The following is a 25,621-nucleotide window of genomic DNA, read 5'->3' as shown; positions in this document are numbered from 1 at the left end:
AAACAGGACTGTGTTGTAATTCAAGCATGTCAAGCTAAGCCCTGACAGTGTGACAGTGAGCCAGCACGCACAAAACCACACAGGCAGTGTTAATTGTATTGTCTACACCTGTGCTGTTCCCAAGATGACAAGTCAAAACGTCTGCTGTGAAAAATGCCTATGTTGCTCCATGACAACTGCATGTGTGAAGAGTCTGCTAAAAACGTTTTCATCTTCATACTGTTCATATTGCAATGTAATGTGGAATTCACTACTTACTTAAATGGTAGGAATGCTAGGATTTAGCAAAAGGATTAAATGTTTAGGTATTTAAGTGAGTGCACACTCGTGATTAGAGTTAATCACATACATTTCTTTTTTACGATTGCTTGCTCCAAGTGGATTAGTTTATATCATATAAGTCATAACCACAAGAATAAAGCGACCTAAATGGTATGGTTTATCAAAAATGAATAGAAATAACTGAAAATAATATATAAGTGAATGGATGGCTCTTCTCAGGCTTATTGACATCTGGTAAATATTTGATTAAATATTTGTATATGAAAACATTTTCTGCACCTGGCAATGTTTAGCCCGTGGATTCCAAAATCTAGCAGACTCAATAGCTTACCATTGATATATTTGGCTGGTGTGTGAAGTGTATATAGTAGCCACTTGCAAATTTTACCAGCATTCGCTTGTGAATGGTGTTTATTTCCAGCCCTGAAGGAGAGGTTAAACAAGAGTCTACAGTCGTGCTAGAGGTTATGAGGCTGTAGGCACAACTATACTATGAGGTAAATGCCAACACCAGCATGCTAACATGCTTACAATGACAATCTAACATAGGCCTGATGTTTGAAGTGGAAACATGCAATAGTGTGGAATTATTACTGCTAAAATGTTCCGAAAATATAATGTGTACATTAACTATGCTTAGACATGCAAACAAAGTCAAAATGAAAGCAAATCTAATATTCCAAACAAAACCAAATACTACACACACACACACACACACTTTTACATAGTTTCTGAGTAATGAGCGAAAAAAAAGGCTTCATTAATGGCCACATGATGGTGCTATCCTCACCAAACATAATGAGTTATTTCTTTCTTTTCTGTTATTCTGTCATTTGTTTTAGATATCCTAGTGGGTGAATTAGCCAATATAAAGAATAGATTATTCTAATAGATAAATGTTTTCAAGCAATAGATTGTTATTGCACTTGAGGGGAATAAAGTGAGAAAAAACACTTCAGCATCACATTTTGTAATATTGGCGTGCAGCTGAACATTTGTGCTGCCGCTGAAGTGATGAGCTGCTGTTGCGGAACCAAGTGGAGGAAAACATGTCACCACATGAGAGTTGGATCATCAGTACAGCCAGTCATTAGCTAAGCAGGTAATATGTGGGCTATGACAAAACATTTTAAATGAGACTGCTATCTGAGTGTCTCTGAGACCGAGCAAGGTGGTGCAGTGGGATGCAGGTGGGCTTTTTGCATGTAATAATTTGAGAACTGCCATTATTTCTAACAGGCAGCACTTTCCTGAAAAATGGAGCTCATTTTTATTGAGGCAAGAAGATGGAGTCCTCTGAAATAAAGTGCTAGATGTGGGTCTTTCTATTCAGACACCAGCCTAAAAAAACACCCATTAACGACAAATTCAGTATATAAAACTTCAGTATATATATAAACTTTTTTTCTAAGTACTCACAAGAGATTTGTGTAGCACTTCTATAATTTCATGGAGAAGTTACTTGATACAGTCATCATATTTCACTTTATTGAAGCACGTAAGAGGAAATGCTAATGTGTCGCTGCATGAAAGTCCTCAGGGTATTGTTCTTACTAACATCCCCCAACTATTTTCTGTTATGTGCTTCTTTGTATGAGCCAAATGTGATAATTGTCGTGCTTTGTTTTTTCTTTAATTCTTGATGTGCTATCTCACCACACAGTTTTAATTTGGTGAGTTATTACACTCAACACCTATAATAAAAACTGTTTTCTAACACATATATTTTATTAATAGCTTCAAATAAAAAATTGCCATCTTGTTATTAATTCTTTTAGAAAAGCTATTCTGCTCACCCAAAATCCTCTACCATCCTTCTACCTTCTTATATTGAATTCTGTGTATTACTGTGAAATATTGTCTGTTATTGTAAGTCTGTTTTTATATAACAATAATATTAGACAATGACTGAAACACTGCTGCAAAGTCTATTCATAAATAAGTTGTCTTTTTGCACATGATAATGGTTTTTCTAAATATTGTGAAAAAAGCCACATGAATCGATTCCAGCGTTATTCTGACGAGATTTTGACTGACATGTTAATAGTCCATTGTGTTTTCTTCCTGGTTTTGTTCACCAACTTCTGAGAAAATAGACAGTTCTTTTTGTTATAATGTTTGATTCACTTTCAGCCATTTACCTTATCTGACCACCTTTTCATATTAGTCAGGTGTTGTACAAAAGTCTGTTTTAACAGCAGCAGCTGCCAGAGGAAAATATTCACATTGTAAATTTCTGCAAACCACAGATATGTTACAGTCAATCAATCAATCAGACTTTATTTGTATAGCACTTTTCATACAGATGAACTGTAACACAAAGTGCTTCATACAAAAAAAACAACCCCCACCACCCAAAACACACAGACACACACACACACACAGACATACACACACACATGCACAAGCATGAAAATAAAAACATTAAAACCAGAAACTGAGGAAACGCTACCATAAGTGAGGAAACACCAGAGGCAGGATAAAACCAATTGATAAAAGATGAAAAAGCAAATAAATAAGGAAGCAGATAAAAGGATTAATAAATAACATAATGATAGCAATAAAAAGAAATAAATAAATAAGTAGATGAGTAATTTGTAAAATATAACTAAGACAGAAAGTAAAATGAATAAATATGTAAAAATAATAAAATGATAAAGAAAGTAGTGAAACTGTAAACCAGACTAAACTAGACTACCAGACTAAAATATATAAATAGTCACATAGTGACACAGTGACATAGTATAAGAGCAGACTTTGTTATTGATGGGTGGAGGGGATGGTGGATGGCATGACACCTAGGTGAAACGGCTGCCAAGCTGCAGACTGCTGTTCACAGCCAACAAACAACAACAGTGTTTTTTTTTTGGCGACCCTTGGTGGCTTTCTCACGGGTGATTGGGGTGCCGTGCTTCCTGGCAGCGTATGTGGCACTAAACCCTGGTGTATTCTAACGAACCTAGATATTTTAATGTCACATCGCAGCATTTTCCAGCTGCATGGTTGGCAACAAACCAGGGTGTTTTTAATCAACACATCACGGCGTTTACCAGCGGCATTTGTGACACTGAATCTGGGTGTGTTTTTTCTGAAATTGGGTCACATTGCAGCGCTTCCCAGCTGCATCTTTGACAACAAACCAGACCAGGTGTTTTTTACAGACGTATCAAGGAGCTTTCACCAGCAGCCTTTACCAGCTGTGTTTACCAACTGTATTTACCAACTGTGTTTGACAGCAGCATTTAAATCACCAAACCTGTGTGTTTTAAGCATAAATATGATTTTTTTTCCTAACCATAACCATATGGATTTTGTCCTTAAACCTAACAACTCATACACCATGGCGTTGTTGAGAAATATAGGCATAAACGTATCTGCTCCAAAATGCATGTTTGCTATCAATCTATTTGCCAAAAAAACAAGCGTACCTATTGAATTTTTCTGTAGACATTTTGACTTGTTAAAGTAGAAATAGCATTAACAATGGCTGCATTCTATTCAAGTATCACAGTAAGACTTGACTGTGTGTGCACAAAACCAGGAACTTCAACCTGAAGCTATTAAATGGAATTTAGTCATCTTTTGAAAAAATCTTTTCACCTGTGCTTTTCATACTATTGTCATGTTTTTCAGGTCATCTATCTGAGGTGTATCCTAAGAAATAAATACCAACCAATACAACTACACTGACCACAGAACAGTTTGTACTTTACCTCATTTACAAGTGTAACTACAAGACGGCGTATTAGACTGTGAGAATTGTCAAAAGGCCTCAGAGTACAAACAGTGATGTGTTTCAGCTGATCAGTGACACCGGTGGAAGATTGCAGGTGCTGCTGATGTTCTGTGTCACTATGTGGCCCAAAGCAGACAATGTTTGGTTCTCACTGGGGTCAAGACTACAAGCGACCCCTTCATATTTTAGGGATTCATTGCATTCAGCATCATAACATAAATATTGCTCGGTGAAGCTTTCAGAACACAAGCAAGTGAGTGTGCAGTATCTTCTCTAAATCCTCGGACAGCACAAGGAGCTTAGAATTAGTCAGTAATCACGTGTGACATTTGGGTAAGCAGTTCACATTATGCTAATTCTAGCATGCTGCTATTCTGCCCTTTATGGAATGCCTGAATCAGTTATGTTTAAGCAGAATACAATAATAGAAATATGTATCAGTGAAATACCACACAGCTGATAAAAACAGTTTGCTCGTGTGCATTGCCTAAAGGAAAAATACTGAGAGCTTCTGATTGGACCAAAGCTGAGCGATTCTAAATTCAGGACCTGGGCTTGATGCAGCCTAGTGTGGCCAGAGCTCAGGACAGACTCAGACATATTTATGCCTTCGTTTCCTCTCCCGTAGCCAAGCCGCCATCTGAGGTCACTGCACCACCCGCAGTCCTGTGCAGACATGCAGCCTCAGGTCAGTGAGCAGCAGACTTTAGTCCGGCTCACCCAGGAGACGCACTGACCCGTTTACTACAGCACATGGAAACAGAGTGACCCTTAACATCTGTACACACACACACACACACACACACACACACACACATACAGCCGCGCTCTCTTCACAGCATGCAACAAATAGGAGAGGCAAGCTTGTAATTGGATAGGTGATAGGGCACGCTTGTGTAAGTGTTTAGTGTGCAGAGAGTGTTGCAAGCAGTTTGTCTAGATGTGTTTTGGCCATACTGGTTTGGGGTTCCTGTCACCTCACTAACAATAAGCACAGGGTAAACTATAGATTACCAAAAACTGACAAACCACTGTACAACATAAAGCAATGTAAGAATGAGCCCAGCACAAGGGAAGGAGAATCAGTATAAAAGCAGTGGTGGCAGTGCATCTACAACAGATATGCAGCTGGGGGCACTGTGGTTATTAACTAGTCATTAGCCCCATTAACACTGCCTGCAACGCAGTGTGGGAGATTTAAAAAGCATCCTGCAGCTGATAGCAACTAACTTACAGACGAAGAACAGCAGCAAAAAATGTCCGCAAATTGGGAAAACAATGAGGTCCAAGAGCTCCTTACCCTCTTAGCAGAGGATGAAAGAAAGGGCTTTATTTTGGAAAATAAGTGTTGCATATGCATTTTTTTTTATTTAGATGACAAAGTTTTGGCCCTCAGGCCTTCTTCAGGATCATCAACTATACTGATGCTAGAAACATGCATGCATGAGCAACACATGACAGCAACTCCAAATTGCAGCGTGCTTCACGTGTTGTTGCCGTGATGCTGCTGCTGGGCTGCCTGCTGCTGTAAATTCTGTATTTACATATTTATAACCATAAATTCCAAAAGATGACAACATTGAAACTGTAATAAAAGGTGGTATATAGTCAATATAATTATCAAAACGGCAGTCTATTTCTGCTGACAACCGCATGAGTATTTTGAGAGCAAAAAATGTAAGTATCACAATCTTTTGTTTTCCACATTAATCCAAAATACAGTGGAATAATTCCATAGGCTTTTTTAAAGGAACCAGGGTGACACTAGCTTGTGGACTAGCCCAAAAAAGTGGCAACATTGGCCAAAAAAAAAAGATTTATATCAGATTTGTCTTTTGGAAGCAAACAAGTGAATTTCCCAAAATGATACTTCTTGATGCTCGTGGAGTGACATGATTGCAGTATTGCTTCTTGTTGCAAAATCGCACTCAAGCAGATCACCCAATTATAATAATCTCACCTGAAGAAAACTGGATTTTAATATTATACAAACAGACACTCACTCTCTGCGGCTCCTCTGTCAACTGTCATGTTGTCTTAGCAGCTGCATGGAGTCAGCGCTGCAGGCTCAAAAAGCCACCCTGAATATGTGTTCATCTAATTAATGAGGAGTTGTGGTTGGTAGGGGGACTTAGTGCGCGGGGGACATTGATATAGCACACCGATTTACCCCCCGCCACCGGATATCACGGACATGCCTGCGAGTCATGTCTAACCCAGCAGCCCGCCTCGCTGCATGCACAAAAAGAAACTATAAAAGGAGGTCAGAGAACCCACTGAGAAGAGTTTTAACACGATTAACAGCTGGGAGATGGATATTATCTATTCCATATCTAATGACTAACTGGTGGACATTAATTCTCAATTCTCAATGCTTTGCCGATTTTTCAACCAGCTTTGTATCAAAACAATGTGTATGTATACATGAACTGTGGTAAACCTCCCTCCATCTCACCAGAAACAGTAAAACTAAACAAAAAAAACTAAACAGTGCTGATTGAATATAAATTAAGATTATGTTACTGCACTGATTATTTCCTCTCCTAAAATGTTCTTAGAAACATATTTGAGTGCCCTGCGTAGTTGTTAAAGCAAGATTTTGTGAATGGAAGCTGCCATGCTGCTTTCTGCACAGTGAAAAGGGGTCAGAAAAAAAATGGAAAAAACAGCTGATATCAAAGAGTAAAACTAAGTAGGACTGATCAAATATAAACCAAAGATTTTGTGACTGAGTTGCAAATTTCCATCCTCAAATGTTTCCAGAAATATTTTGGTTTACCTTTTTAATGTAATACAAGATCATTTCATTCTGGCCGCCATTGTTTAACATGTACGCATTCGCATTACATCACCCACCAGTAGGAGCGTTTATTGTCCTGGTGCAGCACAGTGCATTCTGGTAGTTGTAGGTTTTCTACCTCTGAGCAAAAGTGTCCCTTTTCTCTGTTTTTTTCTGATCATGCGGTACCAAGTATTTGTGTCTTTCTACTGCATAGACATAGTTTAATTAAAAGGGCATCTCTCTAGCAGTAAAATATTTATTAGTATTTATTATTATTATTAGTATATATTTATTAATTATTATTAGTTTTACCTCAGATGAGGGAAACTAACTTCTTTAACATTTGTTTTTATGCCTGGCTTTAAAGGAAAGTTGAAGATGTTTTAATATGAAATCCAAAAGTATGAAAACCTTTATTCATCTTTTCAAAACACAAGTTCTGAACAATCACTGCTTTCTGATCCTTGCTTCTTTTTGTTTGTTAGCTCTTTAAGTCGAGGATGTTAACTCTACTGGGGAACGGAGGGAATCAATTTGATGTATTTAAGGTTCAGTGCTCCCATACCCCCTCTGCCCATCTCCTCATCCGTGGTGTTGTTCCTATCAATACATCGGAGGCCTTTTGCTGAAGGGAAACAAATTCAGGATGTTTAGCCATTTCTCTCTGTTCCCCTTTCTCTCTCTCTCTCTTTTCTTTTTTTTTTAACTTTCCCTCCCCTCGTTAGTTTGTCAGAATGTGTGTGTTTGTATATGTCGGTTTGTGTGTCTATGTGCCATCAGAGAAAAGGCATCCGATGCTGCACGTCAATCAGCTGAGACACAAATGTCAATTTTTGTGTCAGCAAGCGTCAGGCTTATGGTGAAATTATGACAGCAGAGGAATCATGGCTAAGCAGATTTTTTTTAAAAAAAGAGAGAGGCTTGGCTTGTGTGTGTGTAGACGGTGTAGATTTCCCAGTCACAGCAAGAGACAAACAAAAGTGAGAGAGAGCACAGTGAGGATGGATAGACTGGGGGGTGTTAGACATAACAAAAGGGCAGGAGGAAGTGGTACAAGTGTGAGGCAGAGATGGTGAGGGATGAAGAGGGAGCAGGGATGAATAAATCAATAGTGCATGGCTGTGGAATGAAGGGCTGCTTGCTGCCAGTGTGTGATTGACACCTCACTGGGGTGCTGTTGCCGAGATGATGCTCATCCTCTCTTCCTGATCCTGACACCTCCCTGCACCACCTACTTCCTCCCCCTCTTCACCAGCACACCCTGCTGGCCCCCGGATGCTCCTCTCCTCCCCTCCCTGCTGAAAATCATCGCGGGTTGTTTCCTCTGACGCTTCCTCTGTCTGTCCGTGGATCTATCTACACACACTTCGATGCACAAACAGCATACACTAAGATGGGCTCAAAAACACAGCGGTGCACCTATACACATGAAAACACATCATTTAAAGCCTCTGACTCTTTGTCTCAATATATTATATCACTGTCAAGGTAATTGCTTTGGTTGGTCAAATTTAAAAGGTTTTGGTAGTGGTGAAAATGGATTTATGTTTGATTTTTTTTGTCCTCCTACCAACACAAGTAATGGTTTCATTTTTAAATGATGCTTGTTTATACAAATACTCATACAAATCCAGATATAATGCAGCCCCACTGAGCTTGGGAGTTTGTGTCTATCTGTTGCAGTAAGTAAAGGACTAGTTTGACAATTTTTTGAAGGACACATATTTGCTTTCTTGCATTAGAATTAAAATTCATGTAAAATGCTGCTCCAGAGTCTTTTCTACTTTGTACAAAATACAGTGAACTGATAAAACAATGAATACAAATTGTGGTCATATTTAAAGACACTGAACACCAAGGCACTGCCAAAACTTTTGATGTGTCAGCCCGTTCTCACTCCAAACTTGTGAAACAGCACCACTCTCAGTGCTTTTGGAATGCGAACATGGAGCCGAAAGCCACCTTGGTCGTCCAACTAAAATGCAGCTGGATGGCGTCAGATGAGAACACACATGGACAGAACTAGTGGTGTTGTTATTGTATGCTGGCAGACGGACAGATGGCACCAGGTGCATCCATATGCAACACGCACAGGTGATGTCACTTGAGAACACAGAACAAGTCACATGTGCATGAAACTAAAGGACAGCGTCAGGTAATAACTCTGCTGGTAACCACATTGATAGGGAACGCAAGTCCACTCTATGAAAGTTTTACAAATATTAAACCTTCATGATTTAGAAATTCAAATTATAATGATAAATTAGCAACAGTGTGTATGCCACTGAGGGATTATTTTGGTACAACACCAGAAGTGGCCACAGTGGCTTCAGTAGTGGTGCCATATCTAGCTTTTCTAAAAATACATCAGCTAACCTGCTCACTCAAAAAAACAAAGAAAAATTGTTTTTTTTAAAATGTTAAATAAACAACAATATTGCATTGTTGCTTTTAAGAACAAATAACCATTCTTGTATTTACAAGCTTAATAGTCTGCACCACCAAATGTTGAGAAAGGTCATATTCCAGAGTTGCTGGAGTTTTAGCAATTTGCATTATTTCAAATGTCAATGTGATTTTGAATGATGTTTTCTTATTTTCAAAAAAAAAGAACTCAAAAATCACAAAATAGAGCAGCTGCTTCTCTTGCTAGCTCCGACTGTTTCTGTGGTGGCGCTGCTTTGATAGTACTGAGAATATTAAATGCATTGTAATGTAAAGACATACATTTATAATGCAATGCTGAACGAGCCAGGAGAGCTTAGTTTAATTGAGCAGAAAGTTTTCAATTTGACTGACTGACCTGTTTTTGCTCCTGATGAATACATCTCTCACCGTCAAAGAAATAATTGTCCTTCTAACAAATGCTTTTCCCAGACAGTTTAAGGTTGTGGAAGTTATGCAGATTTGTATTCACTCTGCAGTCTGCAAAAGTGACATAATGGGGCTCACAGGGTCACCAAAGTCCTGCAGTTTCAAATTCTACAGGCAGATGCTTTAGCTACAGAAATCTGCATCTAAAATCATGCTGTTTTCAGTTCAGTCTGTTGGTATACATGTTATGTATTGTGCAAAGCTTCTCAAGTTACATAAATATCAAATAATTGTAAAAAAGAAGTCCATATCAGGGCCTAGATTTTAAGTGAAGTGCAAATGTTTATAAAACAATATAAAGATAGACAAATAAATAATAGGAAAAAAAATACTTGAAGACGAACTCATATAGTAGCAGTTGCTAGGTGACAGTGGCACTGGCTAGCCATGACACATCAGACATCAGTGCATGTAGCAACACCATATTGCTTGGCCATACACTAGTCTGCCACTGTGTGTTGGAGCCGGATGAGCAGCCTGAAAGGAGTCAGAGAATAATGCAGCCACATGGCAGCTCAAAAATTAACTGAATATGACTGTGTCCATCAAAGTGAGGGGATTTAACAATGTGCTTTTGTCCTTTTCTGCATATAAACATCCTTTCTGTCACAATAACGTTCGTACAGTGAAAAGTTCTCACCTGTGTCTGTCACCAACATACCTCTCCTCTGACACTGCTCGTCACTGATATCTAATTTGCTAATAAATTAAAATGAACTCCTTAAGCATGTTATTGACAGTGTTCATGAAGGAGCAGCAGTAATCAATACCTGGCTCTTTCCAACACTGTGACATACATGACTTGACAGTGAGGACACCAACCAATTAATGTCTGCAAATTCAAGTTTTCCTGCACTGTTAAAGCTACAGCTGGTGACTTTTAGGAATAATAACTAAATAATAATAAACTGTTATATTTTGAAAGAAGTACATAAGACAGAGTCTGTAAAAAAAAAAAAATCATGTGCCTTCTTTTCCTACTGCTTCAAATGTAAATCGCTAGAATAAACCACACTGCACCAAAAATAACCAATCAGTCGAAGGGGTCTCTAACACAGCTGGTAAAACTTTACGTTCATTGTTTTGCACCAAAACAAGTCAAATTCCTTGTATATGTAAATGTACCTGGCAATAAAACCGGAATTCTGATTGTGATTCCTATCAAATATGAATCAAGATTCTGGTATTGTATTGCCTTTTTCTCACCTTAAATGTTTTCAGAGAAATATTTTAGTGTGCTGTTTAGCTGTAAAATGAGGAAGTTTGTGAGCCAACTACCATGTTAGATACAGTCAACCGATGTGGGCTGCTGGTAGTGCCTAGGGCAAAATCTGAACTGGGAGAAGTGCCTTTTAGTCATTTATGAACTACAAAGATGTAACCAATTGCTGGATGGTCTTAGGAATGCCCCAGTATGTTTTTTTCTTTTAATTATTTTTTTTTATTTTCTAAGTTTGGTGTGAAAAGGTGGGGATGAAGAGAGGATGATATGCAGCACAGGGTCGTGGGCTGGAATCGAAACCCTGGGCTGCTGCAGCAAGGACACAACCTTTGTACATGGGGTGTCCGCTCCACCAAGCTACTGAGCACCTCAACCATTGCAGTTATTATATTCAAAATGAAAAATTTACTGTTTTATATCTCTCTTTTAATTGTATTGTTTTCACTTTAAATTGAATTGTTCTTTTGTATTTTGTTCTTTTAATTTCTCTGTACAGAACCTTGAACCTGCCTCTGTGTATGAAATGTGCTTCATAAATAAAATGGCCTTGCCTTTCCTTAGTGAATATAGTGACATTTCCAGCAAATATGTAAAATGTTGGAGTTTTTAATACAAAAGTTACTAACTGTAGCTTAAAATCTGAATTCTTCCAATTTTCCATTCCAATTTTTTTTGGTCATTTGTCTGAAATATTTGAATTGGGCACCCATGTTAAAAAAAGTGTCCTTTCAGTCAATATATGAGATGCAGTGCACTAATGGGTGCCCTTAAATGGAGAAAAAATGATAGGGTGGCCTTATACAAGAGAAAAAGTGCCACACAGGCTATGTTATATGCTAGCAAACTGCCTCTGTGTATCCAAACATATCAACACATACCTCAGCCCTCTCAAACTCTTTTTCATTTGACATGTATTCACAGGGACTAGATCATTAGTGTGCTGTGCAATCAACATAAGGGATTTCTTTACCACTGTGGATCAATAGCCTGCCCCTCATTAGCACGGCAGTACAGTTGCTCAACTCCTGGCTCGCTTATTTCTAAAAGGAGACTTGGTTTGCAGTCAAAGGTCAAAGCAACACATTTTCTCCTTCTGACTTAAATATTTCAAGTAATTTCTTTTTATCTTCCTCAGTGGAGTGTTTTACCTGTGGCTTTCTCAAGACCACATCAAGAACAACCTTTCTCACTAATCAGAAAGTCTTCTTTGATGTGGCTTTATGCGGGGATAATGAGTTAATCATGGGGATAGGGAAATTGAGTGGGATTGCTAATTATGGAGTTAATGCTGCGGAAAGTAACAGGGGATAAGAGATTGAACAGCAGCCCTCCCCAGGTGAGACATGTGTGGGTGTGCGTGTCTGTACATGTCTGTCCGTGTGGACAACACATGCGTGCGAGCACGTGTGGGTGAACTGCGGCACACGTGCATGCGTCTATTATGTACATTTACTGTCACCGGGAGGTAGAAAGTCATTATGTCATAACAGATGCCTCTCAGGCCCTCAGTAAGCTGTGCTTAATAGGTCTAGAAACTCATCAGCGGGTCCCCACACTCCCACACACAACACACACAGGTTTGCCAGTCACTTCACAGTGATATTGCACATCTCAGACCTCCGCTTTCATATTCTGTGCCGAGAATGGCATCGAGACAGGACCACAAAAATCTAAATGGAAATGGATGAAATGCAAAGTGTATACCAATGTTTTCTTTAGGTGATAGCATTGCTGTTAAATTTACAAGTAATATTGTCCTTCTTATGGATTAATCTGCCAATTATTTTATAATTATTGTTTCCTAAATGCTTTTTTCAGTCTATAAATTAGCAGACAATGGTTAAAACTGTCCATCAGAATTTCACAGAGCCCAAAGTGATGTCTTTAAATTGCTAATTTCTTTCCATCTAAACAATCAAAAAACCATTAATATTCAATTTATAGCCAAGGCAGCACAACCTCACATTTATGAGGGTGGAAATAGTTCTATGTTTAACAAATGCCTTTAATGATTACTCTATTAACAAAAAAATTGTTTAATTTATGTATATATATACACCAGGTATTTAGACATCCCAAAGGTCTCATTTTCAATATCATCCAAAATTCAGACATTCCTCTTTCTATTAAACTGATTGGAAATGCTATATTGAGGCGATGTACTGTTGTGCACAGCATGCACCACCAGAGGTCAGCTTCCTTTTGTATTTAATGGGAAAGGTAATTTAAGCTTCATCACTGGCAAGATGCAGTAATGGCACTGCCATAAAATACTGTCCATTTCTGTCCAAGCATCACAACATATTTCCAAATTAGTCTGCACCAAGTTTGAAAGAAATACTGAATTAGTAAAGTATATTAAAAACATTTTCACTGACCTTCATACTGCTTTTAACTGTTTACTAACCTGTAAACCACACACACATAAATACATGCCTACTTGCTGCTGAGTCATGTACCAACTCTGGTCTGTTAGCAATGGGAAAGAAGTCTATCGCCTATTGTGGCCCGGTTTTCCCGTGTTTAAAAAAACCTGCGTGCACACGTTCATTTTGGTGGAAAAAGGGTAAATGACTACAATGACTTCTTATCACCAAAAGCTCAGTTTATATGTCTATTGTTTGTTTGTTTTGTACACAAATGCCGCCATATACGCCCTGAGGAAATGTAAAGAAGTTATGAAAGAATAGATACAACCCAAGCCTAATGTAGACACTGCCTTGTTCCTACTTTCTGACTGGTTTCTCATGCTGCACCTGCAGCCTCAATGCCATTATCTCAATGCAACATCCTTTCCCAGCTTCCACACTCATCAACACCTGAGCCAGTTAGCCGATCAACCACTTCCCCATCCTGTGTGGGAACCTGAGGTTCTGGGGCCCACCCCTCCCCTCCCTACCACACTGCCCACCAGATGGCAGGGGGACGGCTCCATCATTGCTTGTGAGGAGTGTCACGTCCATCGCCCATCTTGGCATAGCGCTTGGTGCCTCAGGGCGTGTCCGTGCCAGCCCCGGTGCCAGGGATCGTGGGCATATCAGCTGTTGCACCTCCAATGCGCCACAGCTGCAGATGCTGCTCATTTGCAGGTTAATGTATTTTGGGGAGAGTTGTGTCAGAGTGCTCATGAGTGAAGCAAGCCAGCCATCCAATTAGAGCAGAACAGATTAGGAGGCTTCTTACATTGGAAAGACGGAGCGACAGCCTCTGGTGGGCGAACATGTAAAAGTGCAGTTGTGTCCAGAGTGAGGTTAGATGACAGTTTCTTACTGTGAATATCTTGTTATTGTTTTCTATGGTAGTCCGTCTCTGGCAGGCGTATTGAGAAACGGTGGTCACTGGGGTGGCTGACGAACCTTCTGGCAATGTGGGCAAGGTGTCCTGTGTATAAAAATAACCAGAGATTTAGCATATACAGTCATACATTACTGAGATCTTCCAAAATTGTTGACAGTCTCAATGTGTAAATGTGTATAAGGCTATTCCTGCCTGCACGGAGCCAAGAGTTCAAATTGAATTATATAAAAATGTAGCCGTTTGCCTTGGAGAAGTTATTTTTATGACTGTGTGTCTCCAGGGCAACAGGCTAATGACACTCATCTCACAGTCTGGTGGCATCCAAATCCATTACGCTACCTAACCCGTGGCATTACAAATCTGCTTGCCATCATCCAATTTGCCTCCTGTAAATTGCCTTTTCATTCTATGAAGAAATGGTTCCCCATTTGTAATATATGTGTCAAAAGGATTACCAATGTAATATTAATATTCTTGCAGACAATTAGACATCACAAAAGGGAACATTGTGTCCATAAAATTACCCATGTATTGGGTGGGAGAGTGATACAGCAAGGGGAGGAAGAGGAGAGAGAGGAAGATGGAGAGATTGTCACCACACAGTGTTGACTGGGGGCCGATGCTGCTGAAGGAACAGGGTGTCGCAAAAAGATAATGAAAAGAGCTAGTACCTCTCACACTGCTGGGCTGAATCAATCAGTAAGGGATTCAAAAAATGTTCATCATTTATTCTCTGCCAGGAGCCTTTCCTGTTCTCAAAAAAAAAAGAATAACTTTGAATACATTTCACGGCACAATTTTTCTGCCAATCAAAAGTAAAACTGTCTTAGAAACTCCCTAACTGTGCTCCTTCTAAATACAACAGGGGGCTCTCCATCACTTTTCCACCTCAGCTGCAGTTTGTTTAATCCAATATGGGATTGTGGGTCCATGGAGACAAACGTCTGTGCATCAGCATGCAGAGGCTGGTTATCCCCATCTGGGCTCGGTTATTATACAGGCCTATAACTCTGTGGAAGTTAAAGCTCTCAGACTGATCTCAGAGGCAACGTGTTCCCGCCTGGCATTCCCCTCTCCACCTTTGCGGTTGGGTTTTAGTGATATTTATACTTGCATGTAAAATCAAAGCTGTACCTATGGCCCAGGCGCTTTGTAGACATACACCCTACGCCGTACACCATCACCTTAAATACACCTGCCTCAGACATGTAACTACACGTTACGCAGACCTGTTAATTTTGGAAACTGAAAAGCATTTTTTCTCAATGGAAATAAAGCTTTTATTTACTTTTTTTCACAGATAAGGAACAATAAATTGTGAAGACAATAAAGCCCACACACAATGGCATTTTCAAGTATTGACTGTGATCCAGGCTTCAGAAAGAAAGAAAATCTACTAGTCACTAAGGCTAATTCAATGTAAAACACCATAGGCTTGCACTAATAACATTAGTATGTTGTATTCGTGGGGACAAGTTTCTGGTATACCAAAACTGTTTTGCTGCTGAACCTCATGACTTATAATGGAGACAAACTTGTAACATAATGTAACATAACGTTACCTAAGTGAAATCAGTGTTTTTCACACAGAATTAAAATCTGTGTGTGGCATGGCATCCTCTCTCTAAATTTGGAGGTTTTGTGCAAAAATTGTATGTAAAATTCCATACGCTTGTATGCTAATAACGTTAGCATGTTGTATTTGTGGGGAAAACGTGCCCATTAAAAGATAAGCTTTTTGTCTGTGAGTCTTACGGGTTATAATGAAGCCAATTTGTGTAGTTGTGTTCAAAATTGTTGCTGTTAAGCCATATTTTATGCGTTTTAGGTGTGTTTTGAATCAATCAAACTTCACTGCACTTTACAGAAAGCAAACTGCCAGCTAGTATTTTAAAGGGGTAGCTGCATAGTGACACAGACACATCGTCGCACATTTGTAAAAGCAAACGCTCCAGCTTCATTTCTCCACATACCATCTACTGAGATGAAAATGTACAGTAAGCTGACTTCACCTACTCCTGGACCCCTCCTCCAACCGTAGATGCCTCCATATTAATGCCAGTCACGCAGGCAGAGAAGAGCACTCAGGTGGGTTAATGAAATCCTCTTGGGCCGCTAAGCAGGGCAAAGGTCGCCCCACTCCTAAGGGAGGCGCACCTACACACTAACCTACAAACATCCTCCCCAGAAGCCCAGCCCACCTGTCTCCTAACAGAAGACTGACGGCAGATACATGTTCACAAGCCAGATGCAAAAACTAGAAAATCCCTGGCAAATCAATCCCATTTTTGTTCCTTTCAAGCTGCATACTCTTACATCTTACCACCTCTCCACTTAAACACGCTAAACTGCCTCTCTGCAAGCCAGGAAGGAATGGGAAATATTACATTTCAATGGGTTTAATACTTAAAATTCCTCCCTGACTTCGTGTAGAATATTGATGATAGTAAAACACGGTGCATTTCCAGACTATCAAGAAGAGCCGCAGGCAAATGTGCTCAAGAAGTGGCCTGTTTGGGGAATATTTTATCTCTACATGGTAGCTCCTTAAATGGATTTATGACTCATAAAAACAATCTACTGGAAGCGCCGTGCACATAAATGCCACCGTGTGTTACCTCGTTGGCTTCAGAGAGGAATTGCATCACAAAACATGACGAGAAGTGGGCTGGTGGTTACCTGGGGAGATGGGTCAATAAATGTCAGCATGGCATCATTAGCCCTGTCACTTAATGATGCAGCCGAATAGGAGCGCAAGGCTGATGTGCCACGCTCACGTAGCCATGTGGAAACAACGCTCAGACAAGACAAAAGCATTTTTGGGTGGGAGATATTTCACATGAGAGCACACACACGGCGAGTGTCATTGCGACCACTGATGCCGTCACAGGCGGTTAGCAGAAAGCATAGATGGAGCTTGGCGAACTTCAGGAGTGTTTTTCCCTCTCCACTGTGGGAGGAACAGGAGACAACATATTTCTTTATTTTGGATCCATATGCTGCCAAGCTCTCATGGTGCCATCAACGAGGGGAAATATGTGTGTGTTTCAGTTAGCAATCCGCTCGGAGCCCTGACGTCCAGCTGATGGGTTTATTTGACTCTCCCACGCAATATGGGGGAGGGTTCTGTTGCCATCAGCGAGGTGAAGTGTTGTAATGTGAGCCGAGGCTGAGAGAAGTTAGATGTGTCCTATTTTCAAGAGCTCTCTGTCAGGGGGGTTGACATTATAGATTTACTGGGAGAGGAAGAATCTCACTACATACCTTGCCATCGCAGAAACACCTTCACAACATGCATATGTATGCATGGGGGAGTATTCCATTATCGTGTTTCCTCAAGTACTGCACGCATGTTTTTTATACAGAATAAAAAAGTTCCTGTTTGGTCCGTAATGCCATCTAGTGCTTACCCCATATCTATCTAGATATTTCTGTCTGGTTTATGACACACACAAACCTGAATGACGTGTCTGGTCTCCACAGCAACAGGTCTCCCCTCTCTCATGCTGTCAGTGAACCAGCTGATGTCCAACACATGCATGTTGGGTAGATTCTTCAGAGCATGCTCCTTTAGCCATTTCCACAGGGATGAAGCCTGGCTGTCCTCTGACACCACATGAGTGACCTCATCACTGGAGAGACAGAAGAAAATAATTTGTCAGCGGAGTTCGTTGCTCACTTTTTGGTTTTATTTCATTTTGTCAAAGTGTAAATGGTGGTGAGTTTAATTCACTGTAAAACTGACGGGTTCAAGTTTCAAGCATCTGTATTAGAACCATGAGAATATATTTAATGAAATTCTTGCACCAAGGCTATTTCAATTCATTCTCAGTTCATTTACTGAACTGTATCATCATTCACTGCAGACTGCTCACTCTTAACCGACTTGTAGGGGCTGTTTTCCAAAAACTAGCTAATCTAAAACCAAAGAGCCTTACCGTCTTTTGTTGGTTGAAAAACATCCATAGTAAAGTTTGGTCTCATTCTGAACTGGAGCGTCTGAAGATTAATTCCATAATCCTTAAGTTATTATCTACTCAAGTTAGGCATGTTACAAAATGAACAAATTACCAATTTTGTTACCCTTGCCCACATCTTGTGTGGAAGAAGCCACGAGGGACAAATTTCACCGGGCCCAGCTGCGCCACATTCAAGCTGCAAACTATTTTTTTTTTCCATGCATGGCGTCATACCACTGCAGAATGTTTCAGAATTAAAATGTTTTGTCTGCCTGATTTTGTAGACTTCTTGATGTTGTAAGTTTTCATTGATGTTTTTGTACTCCTAAGTTAGTAGTAGTTAAATTGTTTCTTGGTTTGTCTGTTTTAATTGTCTTTATTGGGGTTTTTTTTTGTAGCCTACAGACAAAGGTAGTACTGTTCAAAGACCAGGTATGAATAAAATGGATCAAAGATTTGTGGCTGTGTTTTATCTAGGGTTGCCGTGATTAGCTGACTGAGCTTGGAACATAGCTGTCTGATGGAGATCCACACTCTACTGAGCGCACTTTTCTAGTTTAATCATGTGGTCATATATGACAAAATTGTACATAGTGAGAAGCTGACTGAGACAATATATGTTCAGAGCCATTAAGTTATTCAATTTCTCTTGATGCAAATAATAAGATGACTAAAACCTTTATACCATGTCTACGGATTAGGATTCCCAGGATACTTTGAATTGTTTGACTGAAAGATTTCCTTCACTGCTTGATTGAACAAAAAGAACTTTCCTGTCTGCGTCTCAGCGGCCTTTAGAGAGTGCAGAGGTTCAAGCGAGGCTTTTGAAATGCAGTTCAGATCTTAGCATCATGGTCTTACTCATGCTGTTTGGGGATCAACACTGGGTGAACAACAATCAGCACAGACCCTCAATGCCTCCCTCCACTGTTTGATAGCTGAACTCACTCAACCGGTGCCTCCTACTGCTCCGCCGAGACTTTCTCAACAGACTTTTTATCACAGCCTCCTCGCCTCTGCTTCCTGCCACGGAGTCTAACTACCATACCCAATCAGGGCGCCCAGCCGTGCATAATTACCCTCCGCACGCTCCTCCTCTTCCTCTCTCCTGGCGTGGGTAAATCAGTGGAAAGACTCTTTAAGGGATGTCCCAGCAGAGCTCAGGCTGAGGCCTAATTGGCCAAATCACAGACGAAACTAATCCTCTATCTCAGCACACCAGTCCGGCCACCGATCATCCGTGTTTAAAAAAAAAAAGCCCTTCCTCCCAGCCCAAAGACATGAACAAAGAGCCTCTCAGACAAACACATTTTAGGTTTCCAAGGGACACAGCTATTATCTCCAAAAGCTTAAATTCACCTGCAGTGAACAGTTGTCTAACCACAGTAATAGAGATTTGGCTCCTGAGGCCAATTTCCCTCTAAAATCACAACAGGTTCAGCTCCTATGTTGGAACAAGATTAAGATCATAGGAAAAAGAACTCCCTCTCTTTGTGCCATGTTTACCTAGGTATAATCCAGCCCCTGAATTGGGATCTTTATCTTGTGCGTAGCTGTACAGAATGTAAAATGGCAGATTGACATGCAAATGAGCGAGAATGCAAGCCCAGCACCAGATTGTACTTCCCAGAATCAGTGAGACTCTGAGCCCAGACACAAGGACAAGCTAAAGTCAATGGGCTTTGATAGGGAGAACCCTCTTAAGTCGTCTCATGTCAGCAGCTACCCTCCTATTCCTTCCAGTGAAACCCAACAGGCACATCAGAGACACAGTATGTCTATGACTGATTTTTACACCGTGAAGAGGTTTCATCTGTTTGCCTTTTACAGCTGCCCCCCTGAGACATCTTCTCTGAGATAAACATGTACCCAGTGAGTAGTAAATTAATCATGATAAACACAACTGGAACTAAATTACATTAAGATATGATTTAACTCATTTAAAAAGAGCTGCATTCATGCCTTATCAACCAAAATGTCCCATCGCACGTAATGCATGAGGAAGTGGCCAATTGAACAGCTCCAAACAGCAACTTATCAGCCTGTTCCAAAGTTGTCAAATACTGCTGCTTTTGCAGTGCTTTAGGTGTAAGATCCAGACGCCAAAAGCCATCGTCTAGCATGCGTCCACATGATACGCCGCTGAGCATTGTCAGCTGAGAACACAGCCAAACACAACCATTGCTCTGTCATCATAAGCCCCTTAACTGCCAAACAGCACCTGCCGCTGCAGCACGATACCTGGTTGGCGTCAGTACACAATGCGACCAAACGGAACCTGTTGTGTCTGCATGATGCACAGGTTGAAACGCTGTCAGTAATGATGTAATATGAGGAGCATGAAGGTCCAAATAGGGCAGGCGACTGCCCATTTTTTCATATGGGAGTCCAGGGTTTGCCTCCTGTCTGAATGTGATGTTTTTTTTATTTTCAGACCTTACCCTGTGCCATTTTTGCCTAATCCTAAGCATGTGTGATGTCCCGCATTGGTTGCCATGTACTTTTGTTGTCTAAACATAACCACTGGCTTTTGTAGCGTAATCCTACTATGTGCTTCTTTTTTACATCCCTGCATCGGCAGCAGCATCCCAGAACATCAACACCAGACGCAGAAGGATAGCTAGAGCGTGATTTGTAGACGTGGAAATTCGACTGACAAAACAGCAATATGTGACAACTTGGGATATGAACCAAATGGAAGCTATTAAAATGTTTTAGTATTTAAAATAATTTTGCAACAAAAGATTTATTATAATAATTTATCATAATTTTGTGGGCAAGTCATCATGAAGGTATGAACCAAAACATCAGTATTGTGTCATTTTAATAGTATTTTTTTTTTATATTCAACCACTAACAGTTAAGTGGAGGGTGGGTGATGATCTAACCCCTCTCTTACTGTCAACACAGAGTGAAACTGAGAGAGAAGACGCCTGTCGAATATTCAAGTTAAAACTGACTTCATGGCGGTCATTCGTGAAAGAGCATTCATTGTAACTCATCAATCAGCCAGGACAAACATGTCGATATTTGGATCCATGTTCGTGTGCATCACACTTGAAATCAGGCCAAGGGGAGACTCTGTGTGTGTGTGTGTGTGTGTGTGTGTGTGTGTGTGTGAGTGTGTGTGTGTGTGTGTGTGTGTGTGTGTGTGCGTGTGTGCGTGCATGCGTGTGTGTGTGTGTACAAGCACATTCCTTTATGTACAGAGGAATACACACAGTGTTTCTGACCATATGCTTAAGGCAGTGTGCCTATAATTTGTGTAAGACTAGATACGGAAGGTGTTGCTATCAAACTGCAGCTGATATCAGTTTTGTCGGCTTGCTGAATTTATGTCAGTTTGAGGCAGGCATGCTCTACTTCCTGTCGTTGGTTTCAAACAATTGTATCAAGCCAAGTGTAACCGTAGGAGCGCTCAAGCTGTGTTTCTGGGAATGCTGCCATGGCCAAGCTGGCGCACGACTGGCAGGCACACTTAGACACGCATTTAAACACTCTCACACACATGTTGGTTATACTATACCTGTGAGGACTCTTCACCTAAATCACATGCTAACTTCAACCATTTTTTTAACCTTCAGGCAGCATAAATTTGGAAAAAAAACTGCCCTCACTGTGATTCTCAAAAAACTTACATTGACAGTGACAGAAGCAGACAAACACACACACACACACACACACACACCTGCTAACCACAGGAGCTCAAAGTCTGAGCTGCTCAGCCCCAAAAAACAAAGTGGACTTTTAAAAATGTGGAGGCTGCATCAACAGTATCACTAGTCTCAAAGGAACCTGGCTCTGAAGCGTTGCGGATGTCAAGCAGAAGACTTCTGCTGTGTTCACAGTTTGGGATTTAAAAGATACTTTCAATCAGAGGCAGAAAAAACGAAGACGGCATGCTGCTTCCATAATTACTGCACAATAGATGATTCATCATCGCGAGGAACAAGCTCACAAAACATCTCTCCTTAAGTGTGACTTCAGAAAAAAACTTCAGCCAAACTCATTAAAAAAAGTTAAAACTTACCTTTTTCCACTGCTTTTAGTTTTCTACAAGATGTAGCTGGGTTAGCCAATTTCTTCCCTGTCCTTAACGTATTTATGTTGGAGCTGTGAGTTATGGCTCAAGGGGAAAATCCACTAAGGTGTAGCAGAGACAGGATAAATGCCCTAACCTTTACTAATGAAGTATTCATGAGACAATGGAGGCTCTCTAATTAGCTAATTGGATCCTGAACCTCTTTTAAAAAGTCATGTGTTTTCAAAAAATGGCACAAAGTAGCAATGAATCTCTCACTGGAGAACTGCTCAATAATGTCCTGAGATTTTTTTCACAGGAACAGACTGAACTGTCGTTATTGTAAAAATGGTTCGCAGTAGGTTGAAATTCAAAAATCTGCATAAATCTGGGCTTTTTCTGGTTAAGCAAAAAATAAAAATCTTACTAAAATACTGGAACAACTTCAGAAATTGTTGTTCCCATAAGTAACTTCAACACAAAAACATGGAAAAATAGGGTCCAGGTTGAAAAATATCAAAGTTTCCTTTTAAAAATGAAAATAAGTCTTCATTTGCATTTAATGGCCCAACTGCTAGACAGTCAGCTGGTTCAAATGACATCGGTGTATTTTTTCTTTTTTTTTCCTACCTAACTCGTCAAATTCATTCAAATGTAATCATATAGCTCACACTAACTTTACTTGATTAATTTGGCTTAATCAGTGGTTTTTAGCATCTTAGATATTGTGCAGTGTGTTAAATGTTTACTGTGATGCAGCAACGAAGGAAGTCATCTGACGTAAGGTTAGTATAAAGAGCAATAAAGTTCACATAGGGAGTTTGGTAGATATCGTGGACTATTCAAACACAAGATGTTCACCCAGGAGACAGGGGTTTATGGCTCATGTGAAAAAAAAAAAGTCAAATAATTTCAAGTACATGACGTACGTCCAGCCCATTCTCATTCCCAGGTTGTGAAATACTGATGCTTTGTCACTACCAAAAAGACACAGTGTCTGAATGAGATACACTGCGCTTTCAACTTACTCAAATGTAAACTCATTCACAGCAGCACTTGATGCAAGTGATGTAGCATAAAGTCTGCATAGGACGTAAGGTAAGAGAGGTGGATGGGTCAAACAGAACAAGACTTTCACAGTGGAGACAGCAGTTTGTGTCCCATGTGAAAACAAAAGCCAATATTGACTTATTTTAGATATATGTCCAACTCGTTCTTATCCCCAGGACGTCAAATACCGACCCTTTTCCATGCCCAAGAGAAACCCCTTAGCATTTTTATGAGATGTGCTGCAGTTTTAACTAACTCCAGTGTAAACCCCTCTGCAGCAATATTCGACCTTTGGAGCTACTGGCATAGTATAAAGAGCAAGAAAGTCTGCATAGGGCAGAAGGGAGAGGAGGTGGATGGATCAAAGAAAAGCAAAATTTCATCCTGGAGACCACGGAGTGTGTCACATGTGACACCATAAAATTAACGTTGTTTTGATGTAACGTTACATAATTTCCATACAGTCTTCATGCACTGATGTCACCCACGTGGTGCCCCATGCTTCACTATGAGATGCTTTTGGGGAAAAAAAGTAGCAATATTGAAGGACTGTGAATGAGAATGGATTGGTATGCCCCGTAATGTATGTGACTTATGATATATGATACACATAACAAACTTATATTAAGCAAAACCATGTGTTTTTCTAAACTGAACCACATAGTCTTTGCACGTAAACCTAAAGACAGTGTAAGTGAAATTAAATGTTGATGTTATTGCCCATTTAATGCACTGATAACAGCATTCTGAGTATAGTAGTTGGTTTTACAGGGCCCCTTTAATCCATATATATGGCGCTGATAATTACTAATCACACCCATTTAATCAAGCAATAACATTCAAAGTGGGCGAAATGAACAAACATGTTCATACAGGCCTTTAATTAGTATTGTGACCTTCAGTTTCACTAGAGTTATAATAAAGGCCTTGAAGGCCAACCACAAGGTAAAAAAACACAAAAAACACAAACCCAGAAAATACTCCTGCACTCCTCTGCTCTACATTAACTTGTTCTCTTGAGCTTCACTCAAAAAAGCTTTTAGGCAGCAAGCCCTGCTCAGTCAGTGAACAACAAAATGGCAAGCTTTTTCCAACCTGAGGATGTCTTCCACTATAAAGCCCTTTGACCTGGCCAGCTGGGTCAGAAAACTTCTCCTGCTGCGTCCCATTTTCCTCTCCAACAGGTACAGTCTGACATCCTCAAACTTCACCTCTTCACGCCTGGGAACACCGGCTTCTGCTGGTCTCAACCTTTTCCTCACCCGAGGCACAATGGGAGTGTGAAACATGTCTTCTGAGGTGAGCTAGCCAAAGTGTCCCTGCACCTCTAGGAATTTCTGCTTTTTTGAGCTATTTGTTGTTGTTGTTGTTGTGTGCCACTTAACTTCGATCCAGGAAAAAACACTTTGGTGATGCCACAGTTGTTTATTGCACAGTTGTAGCTGTCTGTTTTTTTATTTGCCCGACAGTGGGGTGGAGTGTCAGTTAGAGCAAGGTTGGTTAGAGTTGGCAGAGAGGAAAAGCTTCTGGCAACAGGTGTTGAGGATTTGGTGTTTACCAAAAACCACCTGCCAAGATCGTATGATTGAGGATGGGAGAAAGGAAGATAAAAACACCCTGCTGGCATGGCATGATTCACTTCCAGTAAGAGCTGTTCTGCAAACACACGTTTGGAGGAAGTAAACAGCACCTGATGCAGTCGCTTCTTGAAAGGCGACTCAGAAAGTTTTTTTGTTGTTGTAACTTTCACTCTGTTGGCTGGAGTAAAGCATCACTCCTCCTGGGACATGCCTTAATTCTGGTCACCTCACAAACCCCTCACAGCTGTCCTGCCATGTCCGGTTCGTCTCGCCACTCACCGGCTCATTATGTCCGGACCAAGTCTGCACCATCTGCTCCACTGCTTTAATTAGCGTACTGCCTAAAATGAGAGCCTTTGTGGGCATTTCCCTTGAGATGCCACAAGCTCATACACGGCCTTTGCACACGCATAGGTACTGTATATGCAGGCCATTGATGATAAGGGACATTTATCCGGGGGAGAAGAACTGCATGTGCTATGGTCAGGAACACAACCTGAAAATGGATTTAATCGTTTTAACTTCCTTTTATTTCCAAAGAGGTAATTACAACATGAGCAATTGCCTCTTGTTGTTTTGATTTCTCTGCTACGGTGGTCAACAATGTGAAAGAAAAGGTTTAAATGTCACTTTGCTGTAATTATCTACAGTAATGCATCTGCTCCAGTAGACCAAAAAGGAATCATTTGTTGATCTGGGCAAAAGGAAAGAAACATCTCTACAGGCCTTAATTCTACTCTAATTACAAAGCCTCTGTTCATTTCTTCACTTTAATAAGCACACCTTGCCTCTGTCATCCAGACAGAATTTATTAGACT

General features: G+C 40.3%; 1 protein-coding gene across 2 annotated transcripts in view; it reads right to left on the bottom strand.

The window, feature by feature from the left end:
* Positions 1-24,643, bottom strand: part of dntt (deoxynucleotidyltransferase, terminal) — a 93,806-nt gene extending 69,163 nt beyond the window's left edge. For both annotated transcript variants that reach the window (XM_042502674.1, XM_042502675.1), the window contains exons 1-3: positions 24,319-24,643; positions 17,651-17,825; positions 14,167-14,277 (exon numbers count right to left, since the gene is read on the bottom strand). In XM_042502674.1, coding sequence (XP_042358608.1) covers positions 14,167-14,277; positions 17,651-17,825; positions 24,319-24,512 — 480 coding nt within the window. In that variant the 5' untranslated portion in view covers positions 24,513-24,643. The remainder of the gene's footprint in view (positions 1-14,166; positions 14,278-17,650; positions 17,826-24,318) is intronic.
* Positions 24,644-25,621: the final 978 nt, after the last annotated feature.

The sequence above is a fragment of the Plectropomus leopardus genome, chromosome 15 (genome assembly GCF_008729295.1).
Source record: "Plectropomus leopardus isolate mb chromosome 15, YSFRI_Pleo_2.0, whole genome shotgun sequence".
In the NCBI taxonomy this organism is placed as follows: Eukaryota; Metazoa; Chordata; class Actinopteri; order Perciformes; family Serranidae; genus Plectropomus; species Plectropomus leopardus.
This window is presented reverse-complemented; position numbering and strand designations above follow the sequence as displayed.